The sequence below is a fragment of the Lotus japonicus genome, chromosome 1 (genome assembly GCF_012489685.1).
Source record: "Lotus japonicus ecotype B-129 chromosome 1, LjGifu_v1.2".
In the NCBI taxonomy this organism is placed as follows: domain Eukaryota; kingdom Viridiplantae; phylum Streptophyta; class Magnoliopsida; order Fabales; family Fabaceae; genus Lotus; species Lotus japonicus.
In genome coordinates, this window is record NC_080041.1 from 114,862,817 (window position 1) to 114,887,703 (window position 24,887).

The 24,887-nt window shown below is 36.7% G+C and overlaps 1 protein-coding gene across 1 annotated transcript; it reads right to left on the reverse strand.

Annotated features, from left to right (window-relative positions):
- Positions 1-393: 393 nt before the first annotated feature.
- Positions 394-24,368, reverse strand: LOC130729508 (DNA replication ATP-dependent helicase/nuclease JHS1). Its single transcript, XM_057581279.1, has 34 exons — positions 23,910-24,368; positions 23,106-23,273; positions 22,792-23,019; positions 22,643-22,711; positions 21,766-21,972; positions 21,619-21,672; positions 21,471-21,532; positions 19,932-20,064; positions 13,128-13,238; positions 12,885-12,981; positions 12,636-12,718; positions 11,329-11,394; positions 10,448-10,603; positions 10,239-10,294; positions 10,088-10,145; positions 9,897-10,007; positions 9,756-9,812; positions 9,148-9,282; positions 8,790-9,029; positions 7,252-7,326; positions 6,770-6,885; positions 6,597-6,669; positions 6,388-6,492; positions 6,115-6,282; positions 5,196-5,265; positions 4,962-5,113; positions 4,429-4,506; positions 4,251-4,343; positions 4,018-4,155; positions 3,092-3,131; positions 2,933-3,006; positions 2,139-2,276; positions 1,800-1,919; positions 394-731 (listed from the first exon to the last, which is right to left on the reverse strand). Exons 1-34 carry the CDS (start codon positions 24,249-24,251, stop codon positions 573-575), a joined length of 4,032 nt encoding a protein of 1,343 aa, XP_057437262.1. The 5' UTR covers positions 24,252-24,368; the 3' UTR covers positions 394-572.
- Between the last annotated feature and the right edge of the window lie 519 nt (positions 24,369-24,887).

Below are 24,887 nucleotides of genomic sequence, written 5' to 3' on the forward strand. Positions count from 1 at the left end.
AAAATTTTAGCATGTTATGTTGAAGTTTATGTTTCTATCTCTCTTCATTTGTATTAGTAGGTGCTATGTAGATGAGACCATGTGAATGTTTATGATAAGAGATAGACATAAAAATTGCACGAGAGAACATGAGAGAATTTTATATAAGAAAATTATATTTAGTACTTGTTTTATGTAAATTAAGAATTATAATTCATAAATTTGGCTCCTCTAAATTATAGAGTTTAGAGGATAAAATAAGTCATTATAATCATTAATTAAAAATGACAACAGCAGTTGCCTGCCACACAGCACTCTCGCCGGAGCTCCGCCCTCCAATGAGGACCAAAACCAAACTTGTTGTCATCATGGGAATATGAATCAAACTTTTTTCCGAGAAGGATTAAACACGGATTCTCATGCAAATATAAGGACTAATTTGATAATTAACCTAACATGTATTTACAAATTTTACCAGTTACCTTTACTTTATTGAATGAGTAATCAATAATAGAATACACTCGTTACATATACTTGGACAATGATATAACAATTACACAACCCATCAAAAAATAGGGGGAAGGAATTTTCACTCATCTCATTTGCGAACATCTCTTGAGCTCACATTTTCGATAGATATCCGTCTTAGACACACATACAATTCCAGATTGCTCCTCAACCTTCTTAATGAGAAGCTTCAGTAGAGGAACCTTCAATAGAGTTCTACGAGACCCCACCATTATCAACTTTCTCTGTAACCATAAATCATAATAAGAGACAGGTCTTCAAAATTTAAACATCTTTACAACAGGCATTGAAATATTTGAGAAAGGAAATAACTGATAGGGGTGGTGAATGTTACAGAAAAACTAGAAAATTAACGCTAGCAGCAAAAGGATCAGATTCCTCACTTAAAAATTGGAGGTTCTGATTTGAGGAAAGCTTTCATTCTGTTTTTCCTTTTGGCTATAGCATGTAATTAAAGTTTCACTCTTTCTTGAAGAGGTTAAAATGTATTTACTTTAATAAATAAAATCGTTATTTTTTTTAAATTAATAAAATCGTTATTTAGTACTTGGTTTATAATGATAAAAATGTAATACAACCAAAGAATAGCACTAGGGTTATTAACCCAATAATTATCGATTTAAATTTACTCATTAGTTATCTGCCAGATAAGAGTACAAGGATAGCCTTAGCATGATGATAAGTAAAGCTTATTTATTAGGCTTAATTGCATCTTTGGTCCCTGACATTTATAAAAGCCACGATTTTGGTCCCTCACCTAATTTAATTACAAAAATCATCCCTCACCTAACACTCTGTGAACAAAGTTGGTCCCACCGTCAATTTTTTAACGGAAGAAGCTTATGTGGTGTTTGAAAACTTAGGTGGAAGTGCCACTGGAGAGAGGGAGGCACATGCCTCTACATCTCAGAGGAAAAAACAACAAAAAAACTCAGAGGAATAGGACACAACCTCAATCCCAGCGTTCCAACAACTAGGCCTCCCAACAGCAAAGCTTCACTATGAGATAAAAAAAACAGCCGAGAGGAGAGAAAAAATCGATTCTGACGCCAGTGGCACTTCCACATAAGCTTTCAGACGCCACGTAAGCTTCTTCCGTTAAAAAATTGACGGTTGGACCAACGTTGTTCACGAAGTGTTAGGTGAGGGGCGATTTTTGTAATTAAATTAGGTGAGGGACCAAAATCGTGGCTTTTGTAAATGTCAGGGACCAAAGTTGCAATTAAGCCTATTTATTATCAAGTGTGTTGAAAATTTGTCTGAGAGAGAAAGTTTGAGCATAACAGAAGTACCTTAGCACGCGTAAGAGCCACGTTTATCCTGTGCCAGTCTCCAAGAAGAGAAGCAGCATAGCTTGTTGGGTTTTCACTAGACCTCACAAAAGAAACTAATATACAGTCCTTATCTCTTCCCTGTACAATCAGATGACCGGTTTGTGAGGACCATTATCAATGTGATCATGTTTAAAATCACAAGACAGAAACACTAAGTTATGCATTACATGTTAGTGAAATGCATGCATTACATGTTAGTGAAATGCTAAACACAATGCGTTTGGATAAGAGGACTAATTTTTTGTAATGCAGGCCTAATTGTTTGAACATAATTCTACATATTTGCTTCAGCCTCACCTGGTATTTGTCAATGGTATGTATCTCCAAGGATGTTATGCAAGCAGCATGCCGGATGAGGTTTGCCTGTGAATTATAAGGAGTAATAATGCCAATGTGTTCTCCTTCAATTCCATTTTTTACCAATTCCTTTGCAATCTGCATTATAAAATCAATGGAAAATTGGTTAACGAACTTGTGATGGTCAAACAGCATGAATCATTAATTAATAATTAGAAAAGGGAAAAGTACAAACTCAAACCACAAAATTGTTCAACTTTTGAGGTTTGCATGCCAAACTGTTTCCATTAACAGATTGCCACAAGCATATTTATCAAGTAGGATCACTTCGATACAAAAACACTCAAGTTCATTACCCAAAATAAAATGAGTTAAACAAAATCTCTGTTACCATAAAGTATTTGGTCGGAATGTGAACCAGAGGGTTAGTCCCATAACATAGCCTATGGGGATACCCAGTCAAAAATAAAAAAAAAGAAGTCTATCAATGGTTAAATATTGATTATATTATGTGAATTAATTTCACCTAGAAAATATATCGGCTAGCTTGATATAAATAATTACTAGTTTATATTAAGCTAAACAATATAATATAGCTAATATTACCTTTATTCGGTTAAACAAACCATCAATCAGTCAAGAGGAAGATTTTTGGACCAACTCTGAGGATTGATTTTGGCTTAATTATTTTTATCCCTATAATATAAGAAAAAAATAGTTTTGGTCCCACATTTGTTTACTGGTTTGGGTCCACAATTTTTTTAAATCACCATAATTTAGTCCTCTTGACATACCTCAGCAATTATGAAAGCTTCAATTGGGTTATTCACAACCTTCTGATCTCTTGCCTCCAAAGCAGGCAACATGTCTAAAGAGAGAAATAAATAAGTATATAAGCAATCCCATTCAAAAGACCTTTAGTATAAAGGAAAAAAAAAGTGATATTTACAAACCAGTATCAATAAATATCACGGGCCTTCCTGGATTCAAAACCTGCATGTGTTCATAGAAACAGAAAAAAGATTCAATTCAACAGGAGATGTGATTTTATTCAGCATTAGTTCTCTACCTATAGTCTAACAAAATGCAAACTACTTTATACAACCTTCTGCATCCAGTGGTATAACACAAAAAACCAAACAAAATATCTGCATCCAGTTACAAGTATACCTATGTTAGTGTTGGAATATATGAAAAATATCTCATAATATTTGGATTGTATACTATCTTAGATTGGTTTTGATATTTCTTTATATTTCATCATTTGTTTCCTTTTAAATTACGATTAGGAGTCAAGCTATTGCCATTATAGTGTTTTATTTAATTAGGATTTTTTAGTCATTTGTATCAAACAATAATCACAATCCTTCCTTCCTGAAGTAGCAACCAGCAACTTCAACATAATACCATTCTCCATGACCTGTCTTATCACTATTGTGCTTCTGAGTTCTCACATCCCAACCCAGGATCAGTATACTAACATTCGAAGGCATTATCCTCACACAGATCTTTGAAATGTGCCACAAATTTAAGTGATTCATTTATTTTATTTTCATTATTTCACCCAACTTGAGTATTGGAGGGGGGGGGGGGGGCATGTTTTACTGGCTTGGTCATTGAAATTTAACACGCAGTATCCAATGCACATCCAAAAATAGTTGACTAAAGAAGAATATGAGGAAAACGATCTAACAAAGTGGCATTGAAAATATAGTAAAATAAGCTTTGAGAAAAGTTCTACCAAAAAACAAAATAAAAATTACTTCCATCATCAATGATCCAATCAGAAGAAGCTCCTTTAAATAGATCAAATTCAGCAATACATGCAAATCCTTCAAATATAAGATAATGAGAATTCGGAAGAGAAGAATAGCCTCACATTCTCTAGCCAAGGCACACCACATTTGAAACCAGTAAACTCAAGTTTTGCATCAGCTATCTCAGATGAACCACACCTTAATCTGTCACCATATATCAAGGCATTTGAAAGGTCCATAATTCCCTGACACATACGGTACTGTATATATTTTTACTTAGTAAGTGAAGCTGAAATAGAACGAAGCGAAAAGAACCAGACCGAAGTTTGTAAACTAATGTTAGTGGCTACCGCACCTGACTCTGTAAAGCTGAAATTGCCTGTGGATGTGCTTCTGAGAGCCTACAAAATAAACTCATCCCCATGCCATTCTCTCGGGCTTCTGTACTCTAAGAATTATTAGAAAAAAAAAATTCAAATAGTGTTATACAGTGAACTTTGTACAGAGGAAGTATGAGTACTTAAGGCACATACTTGGACAAGTGGTGGAAGTTGATAATGATCCCCAACAAGAACAAACGTCGAAGCAAATGTTAGAGGGCCCAAGGACACCTGCAATGGAAGCATGTCCATTATAATTACATACACATGAACAATTTTTTCAGTTGGCATGAACAAGTTATTAAATAGATAACTAGTTCAAAATAGTATTGGAACAATGGTATTCTAGGAAACGTTTCCAGCTTATTAAATCAATAATCAATGATAGTAATAGTACACTAAAACATCCTCTCTCAAGCAAGCTTGAAACATTCAAGTGGAACTTTGGTCCTTTGGGCTGGGAGGAGATAGGATAAGATCCTCGAAAAGGCTACATTTCTATCATTTTCGTTTTTTGTAAAAACATACTATCTGTTATCGGTATCAATCAGTTCATATCACTAGCAGAGACTTTTACCATTAGTACAATAAAGTTTTCGGCTATAGTTCCCAGTTTCCTATACATCTGTACATGTCAATGAGTATCACACGTCTAATAAAATATATTAAAGGCATAGGGCACATACCGGTAAAGTTGTCTGTCCAGCTTCATCCATAATGCATACATCGAATCTCATGTTAGTAAGCAAGGGACTGGAGATGCCCAGACAAGTAACTGCAACAACTTTGACTTGTTCTAACCTTATTTTAATATCTTCAACACTTTGTACATTCGTTACTGTGATAGAAACTTCTGTCAAACTAATTGATACAAGTGTTATGACTTTAAAAGAAAGACTACCAACAAGAAATTGGCAAACCTGAGAGGCAGTGACCTCTGACCTCTTCATTCACGGCCTCATGCCTTCCAATACGTACAAAATCAATGCCCTGCATCCATTTATATTACAATTATATGCAAGATCAACTGTAAATACCAAAAGTTTCAGAGAAACATTATATTATAGTCATTTGGATAAAGGAGAGCATGCATCAACAGAGAAAATGCAGTACTCCATGAAGGACACCCAATTTAGTTTAAGCAGCCAACCAAGATCCAGGAATTTGACACAACCTTGACACAACATGGGGATACAGGCAAGGTGTATTAGGTATAGGTAAGCAGAGAATTAGAGAGAGAAAGTGATAGAAAATCTAAGAAAATGAAGAAACTGGGTTCAAGAGAAAGACAGCATGAAAAAAATCTGAAATCTGAGCTTTATTACTGATCAATAATCTGAATGATAATCTGTAATCTGATCTATTTATACACTAACTAGTCACGGTTGCTAACAGCTATCAACAACTTTCTCTAACAGAATGGCAGCTGAATAAGTAGTTCTGACTGCTGAGTGATGCTGAGAGTGCACAAGATAATTCAACACTGTATGGCATATATTGGTGTATCAGGGCATTGTGTACCCGGTTGCATTATATTGTAACCCTAGAGGTGGTTAGAGTCTGTTAGTTAGTTAGGCCTCAGAATCAGAATCCTTCTGTTATTCGTGTTAACTGTTAAGTTCATTCCGAGTTCCGACCACTCATGAAGATTGAGTGTATTTTAGACCAAAAGCAATACTGTCTAAACCTCTAGTTTTTTTTTTCATAGTTTGCCAAGCAATCAGAACACTTGACAGACGACAATTCAAGTAAATGGGATGCATTTTTTATGCAACATGTAGCCATAATTCATAATATGGTACAGTATATCAAGATGTTCTGATATGCAAGCATGGGTACCTGTGCTTTTAATTTGATGAGTAAATTATCAACAGCAGAATTTGTATAGGCTGTTAGCAAAATGGATGTGCCTCTAATCAACAAGGCTTTCACAGCATGGACCATGGTGGATGTCTTCCCTGTTCCCGGCATCCCTAATATAAGGGCATAGTCTTTTGCCGTAAGTATCTGACCATAAGTAACAAAGCAGAATGACAAATTAATCTAATGATAAACAAAAGGAACTTGAAAATTAAATTTAGGGAAGCATTAAATTCCAGATTCATTGCAAACCTTGAGAATGGCTCTACGTTGATCATCATTCAAACTCTTCTCTGACCAAACATAGGATATTGCTGGATCCTGGCTAACTATAGATCCACTGTCAAATCTAGGAGCCTAGAGCCAGCACGCCATCCGGTAGACAGAGAAAAGGAGCAAGTAGTTAGTAAATATACCATTTTGGGATAGGGGAAGGTATGCAGAATTAGCAAGTGATTCACCTCAAGGTCAACAATCATCCTCCGGAGATGAGCACTTTGATCATTTTGAAGAAAAAGTTGTACGAGATTAAACCTTCAGAAAAAAATATTAAAAAATAACAAGAATTAAATCCATTTCCACACTAGCCGACTCCAGGAAAATCAGAAGTTTGAACAAAGCAGTAGAGAAGCACCTCATAATTGCAAATGAGGTCACAAATTCATCCTTGTCAATTCTCCAAACTTGTTGAAGGAGATCATGTGTGGTGGAAGGCCTCCCAGGAATTCGCAAGCACTTAGTAAAAGAAACCTAAAGAAATTTTAAAAGTAATTATGTGAAACTATCAACTGAGCAAGACAAAACTGCCAACCAAGGATTAGGCTACCTTGTATATGGCTATGCGTACTTCGGATTTAGCTCCTCTAAAGTGAGTCAAGTGAGTGGACTCACTTTACATGGTTAAGTAAGCATCACAACCATTAACAGTGATTACCTGCTTTGAAAAGTAAATAAAATAACTCAATCAATGGTTGGGATGCTTACTTTACCATGTAACTCACTTTAGAGGAGCCGTACCCGCGTACTTCTAAAATTTATCATAGGAATTAAAATACTAACTTCAGGCAAAAAGCAGTAAAGATCAAATAGAAGAGGAGCAATAATGACAATACTTACTGATACGTGGATCTGACTAATATCTGAGATCACCCCTTTTGCAATAGTTTGATGGCTAGATTCATTGCTTAATATCTAAAAAGAAAATTAAAAGAAAAATAACCTAATTTAAAATCAAGTATGAATCAATGATGAAGCAAGATGCATATAGCAATCCTTTAAGCAAAGGCAGCTATTTCATGTGTTTCCAATAGATCAATTTCCTCTGAGGAACATACAAAGATATTTAACATAAAACCACATTAAAGAATCTCAAGGCAATGCCAAGAATTAACTATCTAAACTCACTAGGAAAAAGATACTTCGATGCATCACATAGTCAACAAGTTAGTTCAGCATTCCAACTACCTATAACTCTTGAGATGTTGAGCTTCATACATGGAACCATAGGTGTACCGCTAGTCAAGGTTGCTAAATACCAACATTGCGGAGTATTAGACTGTGTTGTTGCTTATTGTAATTTTGTTATGCTTGCTGTAATCCTGTTATTGATATTTTGTTGTTAGTTTTGGTTATGATTACTTTCAGGGAGTTAGTAACAGCTTCTGTTACAACCTTTCGATTCTTTCCAATTCATACTTCTTAAGCCAAAAGTAAGGATTTAATTTCATCAATTTTCACCATATTAACCAAAGACTCATTCAAGTGTCAATACTTCGAAAATAACATCTTCCTTGATTAGGACTGGATCTCCAATTGCACAAATGAAATCCGATATAGTCTCGATACATAGAAGGTCCTCAGAAACTACTGGCTAGGTTTGTATCGTGCACATAGCTGTCAAAACCGGACTGGTCCAGCTGGTCCGAACAGTTGAATCAGGATGGTCCATAGCTTAATGTGAACAGTTGAACTATGCATTGTGCGCATAGCTTAACCATATAATACATATTACTCCCTCCGGTCCTATTTATAAGCATGAAAGAGAAGAAAAATCTTGGTCCTTTTTATAAGAACCAAATGAAAGTTTGAGCTATATTAATTAATTTTTTCCAATGATGCCCTTATTAATTCTAACTTGTAAAATGTGTCTCATTAATTATTCTCTCTTTTCCACTTTCCAACACTAATAACAAAGGGTAATTTTGGAAGTTCATTTTAATTTAAGACAAATTTAATGCATTTTATCTAGTTTAACTACATTTCTTAAACTATGTGAATTTTTTTTTTGTTGCTTATAAATAGGACCGGAGGGAGTACATAGTACATACTCTTATGTGACTTTTCCCTCTTTGTTTAATGGTTCTCCACTATTTTTTCTCTTTAGTATTTTTACATTTTGCAATTTGCATATGTTATATACTTATATTTTGGTATAGGCGTATAGCTGCCAAAGGCTGCAATGCCATCCGCCGCCATACTCTTTCTGCTGATTTTTAGCTTGCTTCCTTTCGTCATCTATGTCATTATTAGCATTGCTTCTATAGAACTTTTAGGGAATGGTCACTCAATAACTCATTCCCAAAATTAATCAAAATATGTCTACATCACAACTAAAGTCACTTGAATGAAAAAGAGTAAAAGGAAATTATCCATACCACATGGTCTCCACTTTTAAGTGTGAGATCTAAATCACTTTTCAAAGCAGCACTAGAAGGATCACCATCAGAAACATCAGAGAGGCAAGAAGTATCTTGTACAAAACGATAGACGAAACAATTATCTTTAAGAGATTTCTGATGAGGTATTCCTTGTGAAGCATCAAGAACAATAGAAGAAAGGCCACCACTGTTTCGAGTCTTTAAACTATGTGATCGCCACACCTCTTTCTTTGAGAGCTGAAACAGTTGGGGAAAGAGACATTTTAAAAACAAGAGGAAAGTATTTTATAGGATGACAGATTAATTACAAATATTTAAGACAAAAAGTAAAATAGAGGGATTTCAAAAGCTGCACCTCAGTCCCTTTAGCTTCTAAGTCAATCAACCGATCCCAATGGCAGAGGAACTTAGAATGAGATGATGTCAGGTGATTACTATGAGAATCAAACACATCTCCCAATCCACTGCTCTCTGTGCTTCCACCATGGGCCTAAAGAATTTTGTAAAGTGCCTCAAAATATGAATACATATACCTAGAGTAGGTTTTTACTCAAATTAAGCAATAACATTCAGACAATCTCTATAAAGACATTATTTCAGATTTTTAATAACATAGTGTGAAACAGTTTTTAACATTACACTAGACTACAGAAATATTATTTCCTAAGTCATGATATGGAAGGGAAACAAAGCAGCACAAGACATTAATAAATAGTTTAATTCGCTAAAATACTACAATTTTGAAGTTTGGTTTCTTAAACTTTAGAAGTAAAAGTGCAATTACTGAAATGTTTTATTTAGACAGAAAGTTGACTATAATTTTTGTTCTTATTAACCTGTGTTCCTATGCATTTAGATTTTAGAACATGTCCAAGTAGATCATTATTATTTTGAAATTTAAAACAATAAGCAGATATGGCCCTTATTTGTAATTTCTCTACATTTCCAAAAGTAAAATAGTACCTTATGATAAATGCTGCAGACATTAAGATGGCGACAACCTCTGCAAATGCCAAGACTCTACAATCAGAAACAAAGGCTTGTGATGATAGTCATATGAAGTTGTCAAAAGTACATTATGTAGCATTATGGAAAAGACATTACCTGCAACATTGGTGGCAGTTGTTGCGAAGTTAATGCCTTAAGAATATCACTTGCTAGCTCATTACGTCTCATTATTAGTCCAACTAAGTCAGATCTTTGAACCATAATACCCTTTGTACATAACAAATAAAACAATATTATCTTCTCTTCACAGCAGAAAGAAACCGATATTTAAAGCATCACAATCTTACCTGTGTCTGGTCTGATTGGAGATAATATAAAAGACCAGAATCAATAGTCTTCTGGTACCTATTAACACAATCAAGATAAAATAAATAAAAGAAACCTTCCAGAAAAAAAAAAACTTCAATATATATGCTTTTAGAAGTGAAAAGTTCGCACCTTTCAGACATCAGGAGAGTGTACAAAATTACTTGGGCACTATGTTCTACTGATGACTGCAGACATGACATTCAACAGGTATAAGTGCAGAATATCATCAATAATTCAAATAATCTTACACAATGTTTGAATCTTATTCATTGGAGTATCTATCTGATCTAACTATTTAGTTTTTATAGGCTCATTAGAATTGAAGACCAGAACCTTGCCTGACTATTTGGTGATTTTCCGGTTTTGAACTCCACTGGCATGATCTTCTCCTCTTGTTCATCTTTTCTTGATTGAACTTTTACTCTGACCGAAGCATCAATCATCCCTTTCAAACCATATTTTGGAGCCCATGACATTTCTTCAATATCTATTACCTACATTAAACACAGATGCCTCTAAAAGTATAAATTATGCTCATTTTATGTGAATTGCACAACATCAAGGACAAGGTAGCATGCATTTATGAACATATTTGATTGAACTGGTATAACAAAGTGACAAAGAATTGGACTGACTGACAAACAGTAAGATTATGGTATTCACTGAACACAGCTCCAAGATGAACTGAGAAAGAAAGAATACAACTCCTACGTATTCAATAGCAGAAATCTCAATAATTTTAATTACAACCAAATGACTAGCCAACCTCTGCCTCTCAAACCCTCTTCCTATTTGCAGGAAACATACCTTATTCATTAATCCAACTAACTAACCAATGTTCTATTAACTAATTCTGTTAAACTAACAATTTGTATAAATATCTTGGAAGGGCACTTGTAATGTACAATCGACGTTCACTCTCTGAATAAGTAAGACTGCTCAAGTAAAAGACAAGCACTAAGACTTTTATTTTGACCATAGATGAAATTGTAGAAGAAAGAAAATGTAAAAATAGAAGAATGATACAGTATCCTCCAAAATGATAACACTGAAAAGGCATATGCATACTTTAAGACAAATAAAATAAGCACTTAAACATTAGAAGCTAATGTGTTCCGTCACAGCATGAATTGTAAATCTACAAGATGCATATCCTTGTTTCCATAATTATAAGTGAGAGATCAGTCAGTTAAACAGAAGATAAATAATTAGAGCTTGCCTCAGATATGACAACTTGCTTCAGCCCCTCGTCACATCGAAAATTTACATTAGGGTCTTTGTTTTCCTGTCAAAACCCCAACTCATCAACCACTCACTATATTTAACACAAAATAAAATGGTAAAGAATAAATAGTTGCATAAGAAACAGAATTTAGACCCAAATTATACAGTATTATAAACGAAGGGAAAAAAGAAGAAGAACTACACTACATGCCTCATTAGTGATTACCTGAGCACTAACTAAATAAATGACTATACATTCAAAAGTAGATAGAACCTAAGTAAAACTTCTCACCAATTACATCCTACAAAAAGGTTGATGGGTCATCTAAGCCCCATTACAAAGACATAAAGGCATACTCTCATAGGCCCAATACAAACAAAACGGAATACGGAGGAGATAAGAATTAGTGGAGCCAATGACATTTATAGAAAGGAAAAAAGAAATGGATATAAGAGAAGATTTACATAGGGGGGAGAGATGGAATCTGATGTGAAAGGGAAAAAGGGTCAGGTAGCATAGCATAGGGTTTTTCTTAATTCTCAAGCTTGAGCCTTGGGCTTGGAGTCTCTAGTATAGCTGGGAGCTTTGCTTTTACAATAGGGTTAAATATATTTTTGCTCTCTCAAAATATGATTTTTTTACAAGTAATCCTTATTTAGATTTTATTAATTTTTATTCCCAAGAAAGTAAAAAAATAATGCGCTTTTAGTCACTGTTGGTGGAGTAAAACCACACTAAATCTAGGATATGATTTAATTTAGTTGTAAGCCCTATACCCATTGAGATTGCTACTAACCAACAAAATATGAAGATATCAATTTTAGAAATCATAGCAACACCTAATGACTTTTAACATGTAAGATACATCAAGCAACAGCAAAGGAATTACTTCCATTCCAAAAGATAATACTTCTTATTAATAAGTCACTTTTTAGGAGTTTACTTTTGTCCCTAAATATAAGTCACTTTATAATATCAATGAAGCATTTAATATTCTTTTCCAAAATTACACTCAAATTTCCTATGAAAGAGAAAATAGGATTTTGAGAAGTTTTTAACTTGGAGAGAGAAATTCATAAGAAGTTAAACAGATAGTTAAAGTAAAGAGAGGAATTAATTGATTATGCAAGTTTTTAAATAAGGGTAATCTAGGAAAGTTAATAAAAATTTGACAAATTTATTGTCGGTAACTACTTATTAATTCTAGATAATTAGGTAAAACCGTAAAAGTGACTTATAAATAGGAATGGATGGAATAATCAATAATGTTTCAAGAAAAAGAACGTAATATTTTGACACACCTCCATATTTTTGAACCGCTTGATCCAACTTAATATTCTTGGGATAGAACCAACCAAGGTCTTGTGAACATCTTTTTCATTTACTGCAATTTCCACATCAAAAAGAAATTAATGTTCCCCAATAAAATGGTCAAGAGTCAATACTAAATAAGTTATATCAGATCAAAACTTCTTTTGTAGGCTCCAAACTTCAAATGAGATGCGTGTACATGTAAAAACATGATACATATAAAAGGCACAAAATCACACCTCCACATGCATACAAACTTTCAATATTTCTCTGCACAACCACTTTTGTGTAATCTTCTAAAAAGTTTATTGTAGGACTATCGTTTGTAAGCGCAGCCTGCACCAACAAACCAAACCACACGCCAAAGAAAAAAAAAAGTATATGAAGAAAAAGAAAAAGAAGTTTAATATCTGATTCCTTGGAATGAGAAAACATATGAATACATAGACTGTCTTACAGGGTACAGGGGGAATTTTAGAGACCTGAAAAATTTGGTGAAGTAAGGTTCCAGTTAATGCTGCAGTTGAGTAATCATTGGATTTTAGCCTCTCATCTAAGACAGTTCTCCTTGGGCAACTAAAACTGGCAGCAACCTGGAATATTCCTTTGTATTAGAAATAGACACGTACATACACAAATAAGTATATCACATAGAATAATGCTAGGAACCTTGTATTCTATTAGAAAGAATAAGGAAGAATTCCCTGATTATAGCTACAATACTAATAGCAACCTTGTCAGTTAGTCTTTGCAAACCTCTTTGCCCAAAAGCCTTACTCACTTTCAAATGACTACATAGACCTCCCTATCAACCTCTCATCTTATTTATAGGCAACAAGGCTCATTTCGTCAAATTACCTCAACCCAACTGACTAACTATCCAACCATCAGTCACTAACAGACATCAAACAATTACATTTAACTGCATATAAGGGAAATCACAAGACAATTGAGAATGAATGGCAATAACCGAGTTCAGATTAGTCTAGTTCCTTACCGTTCAGGATGAATGGAAATAACTGTGTACGCAAATTTAAAATAAGGACAAAACTTAACTACAGTTGTATACGTATTGTTTGTGTTGTTGTCCAATGAAAAACTCATCCACCTACTTTCTTAATATTTTATTAATGTATAGCTTCCCTCAACTTCCCTTTTCTAACCCATGTGTCATGGTGTAATTGGACAACAGTAAAAACAGCATGTATAGACCTGTACTTAAACTTTATCCTCAAAATAAACCAGAAATCAAAGGTTCTTTTGTTGAATTAGGAAATAAATTGATGCAACTTTATAAGGTTATAGGAATCACGTGACATATCTTCTTCAACTACAAATTTTGAAGCATGTATATATCTAAAAGTATTCAAAATGCCAATTAGCAGATGTGTAAGTTAAATGTCAAGATTGTTGTCACAACTCCTTTTTAACTATGTATTACTACTATCTTCACTATTACTGACTGTGATCTTCACTATCTCCGCAGCATGTCCACAGTCGAAAAAATTGGTTTAGGGTGTGCTTGTGAGTTGAGTTTTGGAGGGGAGGGAAGGGAGGGGTTTATGAGAAGCCCTCTGATAACACTGGTAAATCAGATACTTTTATTGAACTGAGAAGAGAATACAATGCAATTGCTCAATCTGAGCTATAACAGGGGAATTAGGGATTTACAGTGAAATTGGGAAAAAACTGGGAAATTTGGGGAAGAACACAAAGTTAGGGTTCAACCTAGAGATCCCTCGATCTCTCTCTGATTCCTCAATCAGAATGAAACTCTAACTTCAATGCCTTCCTCTACAATCAATCTACCTATTTATACTATTCAGTTGCAACTAACAACTGTAACTGACTCTAACTGTTTACAGCTGTTGCCAGCTGTCAGCTAACAAACTAACAGATTCAGCTAACAACTAACAGCTTATTGCAATCCAGTCCTCTTACTAATTACTAATTACTCCCGGGTCCTTCTCCTTGAATAAACCCGCTTAAACCTATCAATACTTCCCCCTAAAAGTTTGACCTTGTCCTCAAGGGGAAAAGAAGGGAAGAGTTCTTGTATCTTAGCAGCTGACTCCCAGGAATTATCACAAGATGGCAAAGTGTCCCAGCTCACAAGGACTTCCAAGTTGCCAAAAGCATCCTCTCTTGTAGCTTTCACTTCAGCAGGAATTACTTCTAATTCCAGCTCCTCATTGAGCATAGGAGGCAATGGATGAGGTTGCTGATCTGGCTTCAAAGCTTTCTTTAAGAGAGACACATGAAAAACTGCATGAATTCTAGCTTGTGGTGGCAGCTCTAGCTTGTAAGCTACTGGTCCCACCTGACTCAGAACTTGATAAGGCCCATAGAACCTTGGGGCTAACTTAGCAAAGGGTCTAGAAGCTAGAGACTTTAATTTGTAAGGTTGCAGCTTGAGATACACCCAGTCCCCCTCCTTAAATTCCACATTTCTTCTATGCTTATCAGCCTGCACCTTCATCTGATTCTGAGCCTTAGTTAAATTCCCTTTCAACTCTTCCAAGATAGCATCCCTGTGCAAAAACAATTGATTGACTTCCTCTACCCTTGAAGGAATAGCTCCAGCCTTGAGAAGAATAGGGGGGTCCCTCCCATATAAAGCTCTAAATGGAGTCATGCCTGCAGAACCATGGAAATTGGTATTAAACCAAAATTCTGCCCAGGATAACCAGTCCAGCCAGTGCTTGGGTTTAGGGCCACAAAAACACCTCAAGTATGTCTCCAAGCATCTATTGACCACCTCAGTTTGGCCATCAGTTTGTGGATGATATGAGGTGCTCAATTTCAGTTGTGTGCCAGCCAATCTGAAAATCTCCTTCCAAAATTGACTGAGGAACAAGGGGTCCCTATCAGAGATGATAGTAGTAGGGAAACCATGGAGCTTAACCACCTCTTTGATGAAAATCAAAGCAACATCCTTGGCTGTATAAGGATGTCCTAGAGCAAAGAAATGAGCAAATTTAGAAAGCCTGTCCACTACCACCAAAATGGTATCCTTGCCTCTAACTCTAGGTAGCCCCCCAACAAAATCCATGGAAATATCCATCCAAACTTCAGTAGGAATAGGCAATGGTTGTAACAACCCCCCTGGAGCTAAGGTAGAATATTTGTTCCTTTGGCAAATATCACACTCCTCCACAAATTTCCTTATGTCAGCCTTCATTCCTTCCCAATATAGGAAGCTTGCTATCTTCTTGTAGGTTCTGAAATGACCAGAATGTCCACCCATTGGTGTTGCATGACATTCTGAAAGGATCATAGGGATCCTATTGGAGTTCTTTGGCAAGACCAGCCTATCTTTATAATAAAGAAATCCATGTTTGAAACTGTACCCACTATGAGAGGTAGGGGAAATGAGAAGGTCCTGAATCAATTTAGCAACTTTAGGATCCTGGTGAAGCTCTGAATTCCATTCATCTTTATCAACTGCAGAAATAACAGAAATGGCTGAATACATCATTTTTCTGGAAAGTGCATCAGCTGCAGAATTTTCATTACCAGGTTTGTATTGGATCTCAAAATCCAGACCCACCAATTTCACTGCCCATTTAAACTGCTCATCAGTAAACAACCTCTGATCATTCAAAAATTTCAAACTCCTTTGATCTGTCTTGATGACAAAATGTCTTCCCAGGAGGTAGTGCCTCCACTTCTGTATGGCTTGAACAAGTGCCATGAGTTCCCTCTCATACACTGACTTCTGTTGTGCTCTTGGAGACAGGCCTTTACTCCAAAAGGCTAGTGGTCTGCCTTCTTGCATAAGAACAGCACCAAGTCCTTTGCTTGAAGCATCAGTTTCGACCACAAACTGTTTAGAAAAATCAGGTACAGCCAATAATGGCAGATTGATCATGGCTGTTTTAAGCTTATCAAAAGCCTCAGTAGCTGCTGGTGTCCACTTAAACCCCTCTTTCTTTAACAAATCAGTCAATGGCTTTGCAATTTTACCATAATTTTGCACAAATCGCCTGTAATAACCAGTAAGCCATAGGAAACCCCTCAACCCCTTAATCTCTCAAGGGATTGGCCAATCTTTTGTGGCCTCCACCTTAGAGTGTTCTGCTGCCACTCCATCTCCTGATATAGTATGGCCTAAATACTCCAAGCTTGTCTGGCCAAAGGTGCATTTTTTTCTATTAGCCTTGAGTGAATTCTGCTCTAACAAGGACAAAACCAGATATAGGTGTTCAGAATGAGCTAATAAGTCTGGACTATAAACCAGAATGTCATCAAAGAATACTAAAGCAAATTTCCTCAAATAAGGCTTAAGGACTTCATTCATAAGAGCTTGGAAAGTGGATGGAGCATTTGTGAGCCCAAAGGGCATCACAAGGAACTCATAGTGTCCCTCATGTGTGCGGAAAGCTGTTTTTTCTATGTCCTCTTCCTTCATCCGTATTTGATGATAACCTGATTTTAAATCCAGCTTGGAGAACACCTTAGCACCACCAATTTCATCCAGAAGTTCCTCTATAATAGGAATAGGGAACTTATTTGGAACAGTGATTTTGTTAAGAGCCCTAAAATCAACACAAAATCTCCACCCTCCATCCTTTTTCTTAACCAAAATGATAGGGCTGGAATAAGGACTGATACTAGGCCTAATAACCCCACCTTCTAACATTTATGCCACCAATTTCTATATTTCATTTTTCTGGTAGTGAGAGCACTTGTAAGGCCTCAGATTTGGTATGTCAGCTCCCTCTTTCAGATGAATGGCATGGTCATGCCTTCTTCTTGGAGGTAAGCCCTGAGGATCTTGAAATACTGAATCAAATTTGGCCAAAACAGCAACCAAGTCTGCTGGAATGGTTATATTCTTCTGTCCTGTTGTGTCTCCTTGTTCACAATGAATCAGCAAGCCTTCCCCTTCTTCCAACAAGGTTTGCATAAGAGCTCCATATGACAATTCAGACCTTGTCAGAGCTGGATCTCCTTCCAAAGTAAACCAGTGTCCATCCTTCTTCAATGACAACCTCACCTTGCTAAAGTTAGCTTTAATATCCCCTAAACTAGCTAACCAATCCAGACCAAGTACCAGATCTATTCCATTGAGGCCAAAAAGGTAGAAATCTTGAGTGACTTCTAAGGATTGTATCATCAATTCCAGATTAGAACACTTCCCTTTACAACCAATCTTATAGCCATCCCCAACCTCCACTGTGTAAGATGGTGTGTTTTCCACTGGTAATGACAACTCTTTAACCAGCTTCTTAGAAATGAAACTATGTGAAGCTCCACAATCTATGAGAACCACCACTGCTTGGTCTTGTATACTGCCCTTCATTTTCCATGACTTGTGGGAAGTAAAACCAGTCATTGAACAGAGAGATAACTGCAAAGAATTAAACTCTCCGGATAAAGCATCTTCAAATTCTCCCCCCTCCAAATCCTCTTCTTCTTCTTCCAAGAGTAGCATTCTAAGCTGCCTATTCTTGCACTTGTGTTCTCTACTAAAAGGTTCATCACACCTGAAACAAAGGTTCTTCTCTCTCTTTTCCTTCATTTCAGCTGCAGTCAAAGGCTTATAGCCCTCAACTCTTGCCCTGCTGGCTTCTGGAGCTGGCCCATTCCTAGAAGTTCCAACAGAATTTTCCTGCTTATGCTCTCCATTGTTTTGAGGTTCCAAAGTTACAGTTTTACTGTAATTGTTGCTTCTATAGGAACCTACAGATCTCACAAACCCTCCACTTTTCTTAGTGACAGCCAAATTTTTTTGTTCAATCAGCAAAGACTTCTGAATAACCTCAGGAAGAGTATTCAATTCAAAAAGCCTCACTTCAGCCTTAATCTCTTCCTTGAGTCCATTGAGGAAAATTCCTCTCACAAAATCATGGTCAATTTCTTTCAAAGCACCAGCATATTTTTCAAACTCCTCAACATAATCATCTACAGAACCTAATTGTTTCAAAGATAACAGTAATTCAAAAGGATTTTGAACCATAGAGGGTTGAAATCTTCTTACCACTGCCAGCTTGAAAGCTTCCCAAGATGGTGCTGGATTGCAACGCTCCCACCACTGGTACCAACTGAGAGCTCGTCCCTCCAAAGCCACCATGGTTGCTTGCATTCTTTCCTCTTCAGTCACTTCCCTTAGTGCAAAGTAGCGTTCCAATTTCTGTGTCCAACCTACAGCATCAGATCCAGAAAAAATTGGAATCTCCAATTTCCTCCAACGATTCTTGCTAGGAACTCGATCTCGTTCCTCTCTACTCCTACTGCCTTCGATTTCGTCTTCTCCAGCGGATTCGCGATCACGAACCTCTAGCCTGGCTCGCAGCGACGCGATGAGATCCTCTGCCACCTTGGTTCGCGCCTCAGTCAACTCCAATCGAGTGCGCAAGCCCTCTGTTTCCTGTCGCAATTCATCCCTCTCCTGGCTCCAGCTTCCATCGCTTCTTGCCATGGTTCTTGTCGTAACCATTCAGAGTTGCAGAAATCGCGTGGGTTCACCCTCAGGCACCAAGAATGGTGCTCTGATACCAGTGATAACACTGGTAAATCAGATACTTTTATTGAACTGAGAAGAGAATACAATGCAATTGCTCAATCTGAGCTATAACAGGGGAATTAGGGATTTACAGTGAAATTGGGAAAAAACTGGGAAATTTGGGGAAGAACACAAAGTTAGGGTTCAACCTAGAGATCCCTCGATCTCTCTCTGATTCCTCAATCAGAATGAAACTCTAACTTCAATGCCTTCCTCTACAATCAATCTACCTATTTATACTATTCAGTTGCAACTAACAACTGTAACTGACTCTAACTGTTTACAGCTGTTGCCAGCTGTCAGCTAACAAACTAACAGATTCAGCTAACAACTAACAGCTTATTGCAATCCAGTCCTCTTACTAATTACTAATTACTCCCGGGTCCTTCTCCTTGAATAAACCCGCTTAAACCTATCACCCTCCCTTGTTTGGGAGATTTTAAGTGGAGGGGGGGGGGGGGAAGACTTTGGGGTATTTCTGAAAACACCTCCAAAACGTAGTTATATTATTAGTTCCTGCAAATTGGGGGGTTTTGGAAATTTTGGAACTTCCAAACACGGGAAGGGTTACACCCGTTTCCCCCTCTCTTGCCCTCCCCTAGAAACTCCCAAACACACCCTTAGGGAAAATTTGACGATGTAGACTTGCATAGTTATAGTGTAAGAAATGACTGTTCATATATCAAATGCAAATTACCAAAATATCCCACCGCAAATTAAGAAGACTGAAGTCAATGATGGAAATATGTAAGATGGTTGAGAGTAAAAAGACAATTACCCGTGTGCCAGACACTAAAGTATCTGGGTGTACAATCAAAAAATTATTATCATGATCAATATCACAATTTCCGCCTTCATCAAATTGACCGATTATGTTCACAGTATCCCCAGGTGCAATTACACTGTAAGACCTGGGATAATATAGAAAAGGAATTAGAAATTCTTGGAATATGATAATTAGGATGAGATTAATGGACTGGACAGGCAGAACAACACAAAACTGAGAACTCAAACTTTTGAATATTCTTTACAAGAATTCAGTTGAAATTTTGATTATAACATTGGGAAATAACCATAAAACTAGAGAAACAAGGATGTGTAGAAAGATAAATATTGTGAATTGAATGACCTAAGTGTCTAGTCACTAGTGCCTTAATTTTATGGTAACAGGCCTCATAAAAACAATGCTCTGTACAGCCTGTAGCACTGGATACTGGTAGTACAACTACATACAGTAAGTCCAATAATTGTGAGTTGTGACAACTGACAACTACTATTACTACATTACCCCCTCAAATTAGAGCATGTAAATATGCAGTACGCCTTTTAGAACATGTAGCCAGCCCAAGTAGGCACAGAGAGACATAGTAAAGACATCTGTTAGTTGGTAGTTAAAATTGAGTTATTTGACAAAACAAATAGCAAGGAATTCTGACAATATCTTCTCTTGATTGAAATGACAATCACCTCAATTCTCAATATATGTTCATCACGATAGTCAATATTCAATAGTGGACGAAGCAGCTGTTACCATGTTGAACCAGGCAAAGTAAGGCACAGCTTCCCATTCCCACTCCAAAACTAATTAACGGCAGAGCTTTTAAGAGTTGCGGCATCAAGTCATCTAGGCTTCAGCCACCATTACCACTGAGATCATTATGTATAAAGTCTTAACTAAGATTAAGACCACATAAAAAGTCTGATAAGGGCAAAAATAAGTGCTTGTAGTCAATATTGTTCCACATATCATTAGGAGTGATAGGTGGGAGACGCATGGGTGCACATGCAGAGGCTCGAGATAGTATAACCTCGCCATCTGACAAATCAAGACACTCTGGAAGGTAATGGTAGAAGAATGGATTGTGGCATGAAGAGAGGCAGACAAGTCTAAGAGCACAGAGATAGGCCAACAAATCCAAGAGAACAGAGATGAACATGCTACTGCAGAAAGCAGTGAAATGAAATCTGCACTGATGAGAGTTACACTAGGCAATTTCGGGTTCCTCCCTGTAGTGAAGCATATATGTAAAGGTAGAAGAGAAAGAATCAAGAAAGGTACTATTTACTTTGAATTGGAAACAAGTAAGAGTCTAGCACCTTAGATGTATTAATTATATCAAAAGGAGGTTGGGCATATCCTGTTGTACAGGTAGTACAACGATAAATAAAAACTAAAACAAGGAACAATAACTATGAAGCTACTATTACAACAATATAAATAACATTTCAGTATCTGTAATATAAAGAAATGAAAAGCAGAAAATATAGGATTCACGCATCAATATAAGCTCAAGTACACAAAAGCACACCAGCTTACCACTCATCTCTCAAGTTTACAACCCGCTCTTCTCCAGTTTTTTCATTTAGTAATCGGAGCACCTGGAAAGCAGTGGATGTGAATCAACTACAACATTTAAAAGACTCTTAGAAACAGTAAATAACAGTAGCATCGAGCATTAATAGACCTTGTATGGGCATTGAGCAGAAGAGGAATTAGCAGGCCTGTGCTTTTCTGATACCTAAAGTAGAAAGTATATAGGAATAAACCAATGAAAATTCACTTTTAGTGAGCCAAACAACGAGTAAAACAAAGTTTGGTTCCGAATGCAAACCTCCAAAGCCAAATAACTAGAATTGGAGAGAACACTAGTGGCCTCTTTAGGCTTGTGTGACTTTGTCCTTTCTACTGCATGGTTAGCTCTGGCAGGGTCATTAGCAATTTCATCTTGAGATTTGAAGGAATAAGTGGTTTTATTACAAATTGCATCGTTGTCAACAGTGATTGCATCTTCAACTTGATCTAATAGTTCAAGCAATGCCTATAGAAATAAATATTCACATTAATATATGGCTTCCTCTTATAGCATGACTACTTAAATTTAAGCATTTTATAGAATGTCAAGAAATAACTCACAAATCTCATTTATGAAACACAAGCACACACATGAAAATATAGAACAGAGAGAAAAAGGTGTAATGATGGTTCAGAATTCTGAGGGATGCTTTCTGATCTCTAAAGGAAAAATATTTATCAAATTAGTTTTCTATTGAGTGATGATATAAGTAGTAGCTTTCCGTTCAACTTTAGCAACATTTACAAGTTTATGTATCACATAATGCACTAACACATACTAAATTAATTGATTCTGGTTGTTCATTACAGTAAAATTCCATGCTTTCAGGTTCCGATTTTCCTCTTTAAGCATGGTCTGGTTTCTGCCCTATGGTTTGGGATGCCACCTTTTGAATTATCTTTTACTCAGGTTAAATCATCTCTTTGCAAATTTAAATAAATTCTTCTTCATAATCAACTGTTTCTTTTCGATCTACTCTGTCAAATGACATATGACAAGAAAGTCGTTTGTTCTTTTGCCCTGAAGGTGTGGCAAAATAGTAATTAGATGTGGTACTAATTATAGTGGACCTCTCAGTAGTTCAGCCTTTTATCTGAAAAAATTGCTGTCACAGAAATCAGCTAGGAGAACTAACCTTTTTGTGCTGTCTTAGGAAAAGTTGGTCAGATGGTCCACTATGTTCAACACCCTTGGCAAGCTGCACCTATAAATGCAACATAAAACAAAGAATAAATGCAAACCCGCCAAAGGTCATAAGGACCAATAAAATATAAAGTAAGTCACCTTATCCTGGCGAAAGGACAATGACGGTGGAGTTCTGAAGGGACTCTCATCACCAGAAACTCCAGAACTGCTCACAGCCGTTGAATTGACACTAAACTCCACGTCTCGGCCAGGGTTAATCCTTTGCGGGCCTAATTTACTCATTGGCACCAGAGGTTTTGCGGAACCATTAGGAATTGATGTATTAGTAAGCAACTTTTCAACCCTGCCATCTTTATCCCGAAACGTCTGTACCAATGAATCATTTTTCCACAATCTCAATCGATGACACAGCTAAGTATAAAATTTTAATAAAATACTCCTCATAAACTTGCCTCATCTTCGGAGCAGCCGTGAATCGGCGACAAGTTGATCCTCGAGGACTCGGCCAAAGCTTTAATTATCTCAGGCATTTGTTTCGATACTGCTTGAAGCCTTTCATTCACAGGAGATATCTTCCATGTAACCTCATCAGCCCCATCATCCTGGCTCGGCTTGATAAACTATCCTCAAAACATAAATGTTAACTTCAGATACAACAAAGAGACCAAGAAACAAATGACATAATGCATAGAAAACCATCCATAGAACTTGTATAAAAAATGCAGTCACAAAACAAACCCACTCAATACTTGCCAGAATAGAGGCTAATATTTGGACTTCCCGAATAAATCAATCATCAAGCATTTCAAAATTTCGATTAAAAATCATCAGTGTTGTTAAATAGCGGTTATGGCGACGCTATAGCGAATAGCGGTTACAAGGGCGCTAAAGCGCTTTAGCATAGCGCTCTGAGGGCTCACTTCTATCCCGCTATTTTTCGCAATGAGGGCAATAGCGGGTTTTTTGGCTTTCCGCGATCCGCCATGAACAACACTGAAATGCATACTTAAAATCATGATTAATTGAATCAAATATTTCAAGCACAGGCTTGGGAAAAATAAACTGATCCCAGAACTGCCAGAAAACCTGTTAATGCCTCAAATATGAGCATTGAACAGTGAACCATCATTCATTTCCATTTTCCAATCCAGCTTGTAACGGCAAATAAGAAAAGCATGAAAATGGAACAAAACCAAAAATCACGCCCAAACCACGAAAATCAAAACGATACAACAGTAAAATTAAACGGAGGTTACCATTCCAGGCGAGAATTTGACGCGCTTATTACGCGACACGGACTTCGAGATCTCCGGAGACACCTCAGACAGTGAGGGAGTCTCTACAGCAGTATTGGCCGGCGGCGGCGGCAAGGGCGGATTCGCAGGCGGAGTGTTCTGCGAAGAAGACAGAACCTCGCCGGCGGAGGTGACATTGGTGGTGGCTTGCTGCTGCTGCTTCTGAGAGGTGAGTTGCGTGTGGCGGTCGAAGAAGTGCTGGATGCCGTACTTGGAGGGTTGTGGAAGGGGCTTCTTGGAGGAGGTAGCAGAGGAAGATGATGATGAAGATGAGGCGTTGTTGGGTTTCTTCCTCGGAGGCATTTTAGAATCGATTTAGGGTTTTATTGTTCCATTTTGCTTCTTAGATAATCGATCTTTCGCTGCTTCTTCTTCTTCCACTTCGTGCTTTGGTTTGGTTTGGTTTGGTAGAGAGGGAGGATCGGAAAGGGACAAAAATTATATGCTTAATTTTCCCGCGTTAATACAATAACATTGGTAGTCATTTTGGGCCCTTCTCGCACTGGGCCTTCAGAAATATCGAAATCTAATTTTTGGAATTTTTTAATGGCTTAATGCACTATTGTGTCTAGGTTATCTAACTCCATCAACCTCATATATAAGCACTTCTATATGACATCTCACATCTAACCTTGAGACTCAATAAAAATCTGCATCTCAATCTTGCAATAGTCATAAACACTTACCGTTAAAGCTTGGTGACCTATTGATAGAGTTACTCTCATTAAGAAAAGACATAGAGTAACTCATTTTAAGTGTTTCAACCTAGATCTACATAATAAATTTATCAATTTAACTTTGGTGTCAACTGTAAACATTAGTAGATAACACGCCTAAGATGAGGTGAATTAAATGGTTCTTCACTTCTAAGTCTGTCAGAAATAAAGTATTATCAAAAAAACAAATTCAGCAAATCAATGACCAAGACTATTCAAGTGA

Coding starts and splice junctions, on each gene's coding strand:
- LOC130729508 (XM_057581279.1), bottom strand. CDS start 24,251: ATGCCTCCGAGGAAGAAACCCAACAACGCCTCATCTTCATCATCATCT. Junction 20,065..21,470: donor GTAAACTTGAGAGATGAGTG/GTAAGCTGGTGT, acceptor ATATTATCCCAG/GTCTTACAGTGTAATTGCAC. Junction 11,395..12,635: donor AGCGGTTCAAAAATATGGAG/GTGTGTCAAAAT, acceptor GGGTTTTGACAG/GAAAACAAAGACCCTAATGT.